The 11,260-nt window shown below is 41.4% G+C and overlaps 1 protein-coding gene across 1 annotated transcript; it reads left to right on the top strand.

Moving 5' to 3' along the window:
• Nucleotides 1–482: 482 nt before the first annotated feature.
• On the top strand, nt 483–11,011 carry KLF6 (Kruppel like factor 6). The gene is made up of 4 exons (XM_030198937.1): nt 483–856; nt 3,299–3,869; nt 7,957–8,080; nt 9,776–11,011. The coding sequence occupies exons 1-4, from the start codon at nt 755–757 to the stop codon at nt 9,825–9,827; spliced, it is 849 nt and encodes a 282-aa protein (XP_030054797.1). The 5' UTR covers nt 483–754; the 3' UTR covers nt 9,828–11,011.
• Nucleotides 11,012–11,260: the final 249 nt, after the last annotated feature.

Genomic DNA, 11,260 nt, shown 5'->3' with positions numbered 1-11,260 from the left:
GGGAACTGCCGCTTGTTAACTGCGTGCGCTCCGCCGCCCCCTAACCATGGGAGCTTTGCTTCGTTTTAAACGGTGATTTTAATTACTCCCACCTCCGCCACACAATAACATGTGAGCGCCGCATTAGCACGAGCCGAATTGAAAGATCCTCGGGAGCTTTTCCCGTACGCGTTCGTCCTGACATTTCCGTAGCTCAGAAGCGCTCACAGCGGCCATCTCCTAAAACTAAACTACGAGCCACCATTTCACTGCTTCTTCGGTATTATATACCCTGCTAAAAATAGCCGCCTAGTGCCTACCAATCGGAGGGGACCGAATTTCGAATCTGACCAATGCCTAGAGCCGTTACGAAGCACTTTCGTCACACCAGAGCAGTCGTGGATGTGTCGAGCTCGGCGATTGGACTAGGCTGACATCATAGTCCTACGACACCAGGAGGGGCAGAGCGATTGGTCGGTGATTGAACCGGCGTACACAGATCACGTGGGCGAGGCTTGCTAGAACATTTTGAATATGAAGTTTGCACTTTGCAGAGGTTAATACTTGCAGTCAGCTCAGTGTTTGCAAATATTGTAAGCGCTGAGCAAGTCCTCTGATGTAGAAGAAGTTTGTCTTTTGATTTAATTGCTGTGCAATTAAGCCTGCGGGAATCTTGGACTTCATTTGCTAAGGATTTATTTTTTCCTATATGACATACGCACACACATATACATACGTATATATTTTTGTAAACATAATTGAAGTTGACTAGATCATGGATGTTCTACCAATGTGCAGCATCTTCCAGGAGCTTCAGATTGTTCACGACACTGGTTACTTCTCCGCTTTACCGTCTCTTGAAGAATACTGGCAACAGGTAAATGAGTTATTTCACGGAACGATCTTAGTTAAGTATTTCTACCAGGGTAGCTAATTAGGGTTTATGATTTGTGTGGTATAATATATTTTGCTGAGCGAGATTCTTTCTCTGTCCTTTTTTTTTGTATAATGTTGTTTGTCTTGGTGGAAGGAGTTTGACAGCTTAGTAAAGAGGCCGAGTGTTTACGTGCAAGCTTTTGGCAGGGTAAAATTAAGCACCCTTTTTTTTTCAGCAGCCGGAATGACAGTGAAGTATAACCTCCTATCGCTCCTGAGCTTTGATTTTACTAGTTCTACTGTACAGAGCAGCCATTGGCAAAGTTTGCGCTTGTACCAGGTCCAAACTGCACAGCTGGATCTTGTCATCTAAGTAAGCCACAGCCAAGAATACCCCCTCCTCCGTTCTTTCTGGTATTGAAAATCTGCTCGCTGGTTAGCGATCTGTTTGGCTTCGTAATGAGAACTCCAGCAGACAGCTCGGGCCAGAGGCTTCAGTGGCTTGCTTGCAGTCTGTTTTGTATGCCGTTTGCTCTCCTTTGCTAGTCATATGAATCGTGTTTTCCCGATTGCTTGCGTTTTCCTTGTTTAAGAAGGAGGAATTTCCCCTAGATGCCTTCCGAGTGCCAATAAAATACGGCTTTACTGGAAGTGATGGGCTTACTAGCACTGAAACTTGAATTATTGTTATTTTGTAAGGGGGGGAGAGAAGTTTCGGTTTGGCTTTCCACTCTGATGTTTACTTTTGTCAAACCAAATTACAAGATCAAATGTCTGCTTGTTTGTTGAAAAGACAGAAACGTCTGAAGCGGGTTGCAATGCAAATTGTTACAGTCATCTTATGCCGACTTAATTGTATGCATTTTTCCCCTTCAAAGAGACAGCTCCATAGTACGTGATTGAAATCGATCTAAGTAGTTGCCTTCAGGCATTTGGGAATTGGGCAGAGAGCCAGACTTTATCTCCCAGTAGCCTTTAGAGGCATTTAAACTCACAGATCTTCATTCTGGCCTCCTAGCTAATCTACATAATGGAGAATTTAAATTAGCTAGATTATTAAAGTTTAACAAGATAATAATAAATGTCCTTTCCAATTTCCTGGTGGATCAATGTAGCTTTGTGCCTTCTTTTATCAATAGTTATTAGCGAATGGCAAGCCAGTTGTCTAATTATGAGACAAAAATATTGATTTTATTTTGCTCTCTCTTGCTTTGCGTTATTTGCAGACTGTTAGCTCGATGGGATATATCACACCACAACTCTCCCCAGGCAGTCTGCTAGGGAACTATGTGTGGTATTTTGTTAGGCTTTGCCTGCAAGCAAATGTGTGACTTGCTAAATTAAGATCCTGGCATAAATAGGCTTTGGAATGAAAATTGAATATGTGACACTGAGCATTCAGGTCTGTGCCTTAGAATCAGGTCTGTGCTTTAGATCCAGCTACTGCTATGTACTGTATCTCCATATTGGAAAATAATCACAGCAGAATGTCCAAATGTGGTATTAAATGCATTAAAAAATATTGGTGGCTGGTAAAAAGTCTGATATGTGGATTACGCTGATAAATGTACTTCTAGCTACTTTAGGGAAAGGAGGACATGTCATTCTGCATGCACATAGCAGAGTGCTTGCTTGGCTGTTGATCAAAATTTAAAAGGAAGTCTCTTTTGGCATTGCCTGAAAGAAATGGAGTGATGACTCATACAGTTGCACTGTTGGCCAGTAAATAAAGTTCCTTGTTCACTGTGGAGTCCCAGCAGGACCTTGGGGTAATTTCCCCTTTTACATCCTCAGCTATAACCCATCATTATGCTGGGAGCTTCTTTTATGTAATTAAAAGTTCCTTATGCTGCTCTAGTCTGATCTCAGCACAAACAGCTTAAGATATGCACGGTACATGCCAGTGCACTTGGAAATGACATTCTTTGAAAGTCTAGTAAACTGCATTTTGGTACACAGGAAATGGGCTGGTTATCAGCAGCTTCATTGATGGCTTTTGAGTACAGATTGTGGGTAACACAAGTCTGCTAGAATGTGGCTTTGTGCTGCTTCCCAGTGATGTGACAGCATTCCTCCATTTGACAATCAGACTGCAGGGCATGTGGGGCTCACAATGCATGTGCAGATGGGTGGACACTTCATTAAGGTTCACTAAAATTAACCTGCATTGAAGGCGGAGACTTGTCTAGTGAATATGGCAATCAATGTTTGCAAGAACCAGTTTAATAATCATTTGGAAATATAAGATTGTCTTGTGCCTCTGTTATAACCATTGTTCCTCTTAAAGCAGTTATGAGCTTAATGAAGGCATGAGAAGGATTTGAGTTGAATGGGTATGTGAACATGAGGAACGCATCCCTTCCATTTGCCAATAATGCTCAGTACTTATCATGCTACCAGAAATTGGAAACATTTTGTAATGCATTTATTTGTTTGTCTTTAGACTTGCTTGGAATTGGAGCGATACCTTCAAAGCGAGCCCTGTTATGTGTCCACATCCGAATTTAAATTTGACAGAGAAGAGGACATCTGGACCAAAATTATTCTGGCTTGTGAGAAAAAGGAGGACTCGGACCCGAGGATTACATATATTCCAAAAGAGGACTCTCACAGTAACGAGAATTTAGAGACCAACAGCTTGAATTCTGATGTAAGCAGTGAGTCTTCAGATAGCTCTGAAGAACTTTCGCCTACAATTAAGTTTACCTCAGAACCCATAAATGATGTTTTACCCAATTCAGGAAATTTAAGTTCATCAGTCACGTCTACTCCCCCATCATCTCCAGAGCTGAGTAAGGAGTCTTCTCCTCCTCTATGGAATGGTGTCCCCAGCGAATTGCACTCGGGGAAAATTCGTAGTGGTTCCATTGGAAAGACTGTGGAAAAAGGTAGTCCGGTCAATGGTGAGGCTTCACCAGATGGCAGGAGACGTATCCATAGGTGTGATTTCAATGGCTGTAGGAAAGTTTACACCAAAAGTTCACACCTGAAAGCACATCAACGCACTCATACAGGTATGCTTCTTCCCCCCCCCCTCCCCCCTCATTGCCTCCTCCTCCAGAGAATCCTGAAATTTCAGAGCAGGGAAACCCCTGCTGATACTGTTGTCATAACATTGAGCAACCACTGGGTATGGTCCCAGAGCTTACAGATAATGTAATCATGCCACAGGCTAACCAGCCTGTAAAAACATCATTTCCGCATTCTTGTCATAGTGGCCTTGAAGCCTTTGGGTGCTAAGATGAACCAGCAGAAACTGTTCATTTGTCATGGGTGAATAGTTATCTTTGCCAATTAGCAGAATGTTCTTTATTCCCTTGGAGCTACTTAATTAAAGAAAGGCAGATTGCAGGAGTAAATTGACCAACAGGAATTCTTTTCCATCCAATGAAATTTAATTTCTAACTGAAGAACTCTCAGTTCTGCCACACTTCAGAAAAAGTTTCCAAAGATAACTTTAATGCAGCTGGTAGCCTGGGAGTTATTGAGCTTTTATTCTTTTTTTGATTTTGCATAATGACTATTCTAGATCAGAATTCTATATAATTTAAAGACGATCTGGTGTATTAAAATTGTTTTTGTTAAACAGGTCTCCTTCTTGGCTAAAGAAGGTGCTTGTGTATAAATTTCTTGAATAAATTCTCCTGTTGGCAGTCTATATTTAAGAAGATATACTTTTGTGATGCAGTATTATTAGCTAGATTCCTCAAAATATTCCATTTTTGTTTTCTTTCTTGGCTATATAGATTCTTTTAGGGTGGCCTCTTTATAATTTCTATTCTATTTTACTACTTTTGGGGGGAGGAGGAGGATTTGCTCTTTTTTTTTTGTTTTGCAAAATCTTTCCGAGTCCACTCTCTAGTTGTCTGTGTTCGAGTGTGAAGCTTATGTGTTTCCAATAAGAATCGGGTACAATAATGTCCTGGTTTATATTCTCAGTGGTGGGCGTGGCTAAGTAGGAGGAGCTTCAGAATATCTCATTAACCTTCTAAGGAATGAAATACGAAGGGAACAATATAAAGCAACAGTTCTAGCATTGAAAAATCTGCCAGTGGTTCTGAACTGTTTGTACCCCAGAGAGATTTTTCTTTTAAATCTGTAACAGAAAGAAAAAAAAAATACACCAGGCCCTTGACAAATTTTCACTGAATCTAGGAGCCAGCCCCAAAACGTAGGAGCCGGCGGCTGAAACCACTTTTTGTTTCCCTCTACCCCACATCTAAAGTTCTTCAGAGTGAAACGAAAGTGTGTACATTGGGTGGGGGAATCCCCTCAATGATCAGCCTCTCATTTAGAAAACTGATTTACTAAGGCTTTTTTCCCATTCTGTGACTGAAAGTTTAGTAAATCAGTCCCTTAAGGTGCCACTGCACGTCTCCCTCCTGGAAGTATGTCAGCAGTATGACATTAGCCACTTGATAGGTGAAGCAAAGCGGTAATGGCCTCTGTTTCACATATCATTATGGCATGGGTTCTCGCCCCGCTCCCTTATATCCCCCCCCCCCCCCCCCATAGCCTTCACACAGTCTCTGACATAATTCACCACCCCCTCCAGCTTTGATGAAATCTCTATCTGTTGCATCTTGCCATTGGGCAGCTTGCTGCTTTTCTAGTGTGGTGTGGTGTGGTGTGGTGCAGGAAGTTCGCAAAACTTGCAACCACAAGAGTACCTAAACTTCCTGCACCACACAGTTCATGTTCACAACAGTGAGCTGAGCTGCTGCAGGTAGGTAGGAAACGTTTTCTGGGGCCACACAAATAAAAATTGGGGGGGCAAGAGATCTCGGGCACCAGGTTGCAATTTCTAGGCGATATGGCAACCTGGCGCTTGAGATTTGTCGAGCCGCTGAAATACACACATTTTTAAATTTATTTGATTAATTGACAACCAGTAGAAATAAAATGACAAGAATGACAGCATGAAGGCAGTGCATGCCATAGACAACATTAGAGGATAAAATTGGGTTGCACTTATCCTCACGGCATTCAAGTTACAGTATCACTTTAAGGGGGGAAATCCTATGAATAGCGCTCAAAAATAGGCACTGGAAAAGATTGGTGCTATGCACTATTCAATAAAGAGCATGTGCCGATTCTCACACCCAGTTCTGAGCGCCAGACTTGCGCTTCCTGAAACCTGATGTAAATCCTGGCATCCAAGTTGGATGCACTGAGCCATTATCACCGTGCGCAACGCTTGGAACATTCATGGCCATGCCCCCTTTGGGTTGTGTGCTATGTGATTAGGCATCCAGTGTTACATCGCACAAATCCTAATTGGTGCTAATTAATGCCAACTGGTTGTTAGCGTCCAATTATTGATGGTTCCCAACAGCTCGTTAGCCACGTAAGATGTATGTGCATATAAGGAGCATGTCCAAATCTAGACGCTACATATAGAATCTGGGGGTAAATTTATTTATTTACCGCCTTTTTGAAAGAATTTGCTCAAGGCACTGTGCAGTATGTATTACACTCAGCAGTTTCTCTTCCCAAATCTTACATTGTAATCTAAGGCACATGAACAAGCCTGGACAAACAGTTCTCTATTGCCTTTGAATACTGGTCACATGTCCAGCATGTGGTTTGTGTATTTTTTAATGTGTCAAATACAGTTAATCTCAACATCTGCTGCTTTTATTGAGATGCTAAGGTGTTTACTGCGCACTAAAAGCACAGTATTATGCTAATATTTAATATAGCATATTAATGTTTACATGGCAACCAGCCCATAGCAGAGGCGTAGCCAGACTTCGGGAGGGGGGAGCCAGAGCCCAAGGTGGGGTGGCACATTTTGGTCTGCCTTCCTGCTGCTCCTCGCCCCGCTGCCGCCGCTCTCACTCGCCCGCTGCCGCCACTGGAAGGTACCTTGGCTAAAGCATTTGTCCCATGCTGCTCTTACATTGCCTGGTGCCCTGTCCTGCTTTCAGTGCCATGCACGCTCATTTTAATGAAACTGTTTCATTAAAATGATCGTGCACGGCACTGAAAAACAGGACAGGGCGCCAGCAATGTAAGGCAAGCATGGGATAAACGCCTTAGCTGGTGGGGACCCCCGCCAGCCAAACTGGGAGTCCCGAAGCCAGTTTGAGGGGGCCCAGGCCCCCGTGAGCCCCTGTAGCTAGGCCACTGGCCCATACTAAACATGGAAATGTCAGTTTGAGGGGGGGTGCTCTAGTCAGTAGTAGGTTAGAGTGACACACTAATTACTAATACGGCAGATAACATGCACTGCAACTAACTACACCACGTTATCGGCCATGCCATTAAGTCACAATAAGGATTACTGCTCCGTGTTAACAGCAGGGCTGACTTTTTCCTAAAGTGCTGGGAACAGCTACAGCAGTCATCACACAGGATGTGCCCCAAGGCATCTTAACGTTGGCTGTTAATGCTGGGTAGACGCAAAATATTAGCGCAGATTAAATAGGTCCTTTTTAAAGAGTGGGAAGGATTGAATATCAAGAATCTTTTATTGTTCATGCACTCTAGGCATGGGAATCAGAGATTTGACCTCTCTTCACATAAGTGGAAGACGGGAACCCCAAATAACTGAAGAAATTGTTCTTGGGATCCATTTGTTATATTGTTGAGAAATGAATGTCCTGCCCCAGTTAGTTGTCTCAGCTGATTACATGCCAGAGAACTTTGATATTTTGTAGAATAAGTATATATGTGTGTATCTATATATATATATATATATAGGGATCAGTATCTATAATTATAATACCTTATGACTAATGAATCGCCCAATCAGGTGTTTGTTTTTGTGCTTATCAAGACTACCATTATCCCCATGACAGTGGGTTGTATAATACTTTATATCAGAATTATATTGAATAGCTATTTAGGATTCATGTTTAGACTGCTCTTTCTAGCACATCTATTTCAGTTATGCTTTTTTAAATTCTGCTGTTGTGGCAACATTTATTCTCAGCATCATCATTTGTATATTAACTCTTTGTCCAACATTCCCTATGCTCCTCATTTGTGACATGGCACTTAAGATCTTCAGCCAGCTATGTGTTATTTTAGGGATGAGTTCTTTCGGTAGGACTATGGTTGTTCATGGTTAACCCCAGTTGTCATTTATTTTTGCAGGAGAAAAGCCTTACAGATGTTCATGGGAAGGGTGCGAGTGGCGTTTTGCAAGGAGTGACGAGTTAACCAGGCACTTCAGAAAGCACACTGGTGCCAAGCCTTTTAAGTGCACTCACTGTGACAGGTATGTAAATGTTTTGTCATCCTAACTGTTGTGATTCGTGGTGTGGATTTGTTTGGGGGGGGAGAGGGGAGACAGGGAAATGTATGGAGGAGTGGCCTAGTTGTTAGGCCTGGTTCAAATCCCACTGCTGCCCCTTGTGATCTTGGGCAAGTCACTTAACCCTCCATTGCCTCAGGTACAAACTTAGATTGTGAGCTGTCCAGGACCAGGGAAATTCACCTTGAGCTAGTATTGAAAACGTGTGAGCAAAATCCAAATAAATAAAATAAGGTTCATTTTAATCATAGTGCAACTGATAAATGGTTTGCCAGGCTAAAAGCTATACTGATTACATGTTGGTCTTTTGGAATATTATAAGACAGAGAAAAGAGGTCCCCCACGTTTGCACGTTCAAGTAACTATTCTTGAATGTTTAAGCTGGTTGCTGAATCTGGATAGCATAAGACTATGTTCTATGTACAAGAAAAGCAGATGTAAGTCTAAAATTATTTACCCGTGTCGGGCTTGTCCAAGTTCAGTCCATGAGGGCTGCAAACAGGCCAAGTTTTCAGGATATCTCTAATGAAGTAGTCAAAGTTACTAGGAAATGTTAATATATTTATTGTAACTTATTGAGGTAATTTCTCACAGGGGTAGGAGGGGATAATGAATTTGGATGAGAGAGATTTGCACGCCCACTACCTCCATTATACCCACATCCCTCATGCATATTCATTAGGGATATCCTGAAAATGTGGTCACTTTGTAGCCCTTGAGGACTGAACTTGGACAAGGCTGACCTGTGTAATAGAGTTTGCTTGTATTTGTTTTTAGTAAATTTTGGGATGGATGGAGATGTGGGGGTTTACTGTAAGGTTTATGTGTGTTTATTGAGTATTATATTCTTTGTATTTTAATATTATGGATGTAGTGGAGTATTTTTTGTTACTAGACTAAAAAATTGTGAGATAGACAAAACATAAATATTTATAATATGCAGTGTGTTTGAACCACAGTGTGGAAGTGTTTATCCTAGGGAGGCCTTTGGTGATAGTCACGTGAAACATTTTCCCCTTAATTTTACATATGGCACTCAAAACTGCATGTGCGCTCAAATTGTGCATGCAATTTAATTGCTTAAGGAGCCAATTAACACAGGTAATTGGGTGCTAACAATGAGTTATTGGCGACAGTTGGAATTTACATATGCTTCTTTATAGTCACTGTGAGCGTAAATTTTTTTCTGCACAGATCCAAAAAAAGGGGCATGGGTGGGTCGGGGGCATTTTTAGGATTTGCGCACAGTGTTATAGAATTCAGGGGCAAGGCACGGAGATTTACACCAGGGTTCAGTTGGTGTAAATCCTTGTGCCCAAAATTGGACGCGGATCCTAGCACTAAGTGCTTTTATTTAAACAACACTCTACTTGGAGCGCTATTTATAGCATATTGCTCAGTATGCAATTTTTTTTAAATTATTTTTTACACCCAAATTTGGGTGCCATTTACAGAATTGAATCCTTTATGTATTTAACTCTTGCTCGTTGAGAAGATTAAGTCAAATTTGATGGCTTCCTAGATTCAACTTAACCAAATTTTGGATCTGTGTACCTTCACTGAAATGGAACCCAGGCCTCCTGTAGGAATTTCTTGAATATACTGTGGTGGGAAAAGGAGAATAAGTCAATTAAAGCAACCACGTGTTTGTTTTGGCAGGTGTTTTTCCAGGTCTGACCACCTGGCCCTTCACATGAAGAGACACCTCTGAATGGGTCAAGAGGTGAATCCAGTGGGCTAAGCGGCTTCAAGGTTGAACTGCCTTGTGAGAAGGGATGCGTGTTCCAGCCAAAGCATGCCATTTTGCACCCCACCCAGTTGCCTTCAGGTCCTTTCTTCTTTGAAGGTCTTCTGAGGGCTAGTAAATCATGTACGAAGCGGCATAGCAACCGTGGTGTGTGCGGTTTGGGATCTCCTGGACTCACGCACTACTGGTACCTGATCTTTTGAGTGGTTCCTAAGCCACTGCCGTGAGCATGTGCACTGAGAATGTTAATGATTGGGTGACTGTGTGATGTTCATGAGGATTTATTGATGACTGTATGATGAGGAACACTTTTTTTTTTCCTTGTGGTTGAGTTAAAACTGTAAGAGAAAAAAAAAAAAAAACAAAGTGGTTTGAGTGTTTGTATGCAAGGACATACCTAGAGATGGGACAACCACCAATCATTTCCAGAGGGGTCTGCAACTTAAGAAAAGGAATTATAAAATAATAATAAAAAAAAAAAAGATTGGGACCCTGGAATGGAGATGGCCCCCTTTCCTGTGTGAGAGGAGCTTTTGGTGTCTGGTGCAGCTATTAAACGTGCAATGTGTTAAGTAGCTTGTTTTACTTGCTACAGAGCTCATTTGTAATCCATTGTATAAGCTGTGTATTTACAAATATAACACAAAACTATAACTTTTCATTATAATAGAAAGGTATTGCATGGTTCTGGGGAACTATACGCTTTTCCATTCTTTAATCAGGTCTGCAATTTTGATTCCATTTAAGAGCAGCTAAGATACAATTGGTCTATAATGTTACATTGTTATGTATGAAACCTGAATAATTTTTCTGTTGGGTGGATAAAACCACTATAGCTTAAAAAAAAAAAAAAAAAAAAAGATTTTTCTCATGCAGCTAATTTTCTCTTATTTATGCCTTGAGGACTAATTTCTGGTTTTCTAGCTGTTAATGCACTGTTTACCTTAATAATGGTGCCTTATGCAAGTGACCTTCTCTTGTAGGGGGTCTATTACAGGGGTATGGGTGATGCATGCTTTTTTAAGGCTCTTTTGTCACCTGGAAGTGTACTCTGTCCAATATGCATCACACAATGCAAGTCAAGTCCTCTACTGAAAACAAATATGCACCAGAAACAGTTTCTCTTTCTCAAGAAAAGAAAAAAAAAAGTCAATATTTACCATTATATTGCTCCATGTTGACTGTCAGTGTGAAATGTAGTGCACATATCAGTGTTTAATTACTTGCCTGTGTCATCTTACAAGTTTGTGCATTGATCTTCATAATGAGACTTGAACCCCCCACCACCAACGCATGCATGTCGCACTTAATTTGCAAAGAGTTTCGAAGGTGCAGTTATAACAAAATAGTGCATTTCCTGCAAAGAGAATGTTGCCCAGTTTGTGTATTTACATCTG

The sequence above is a fragment of the Microcaecilia unicolor genome, chromosome 1, assembly GCF_901765095.1.
Source record: "Microcaecilia unicolor chromosome 1, aMicUni1.1, whole genome shotgun sequence".
NCBI lineage: Eukaryota > Metazoa > Chordata > Amphibia > Gymnophiona > Siphonopidae > Microcaecilia > Microcaecilia unicolor.
This window is presented reverse-complemented; position numbering and strand designations above follow the sequence as displayed.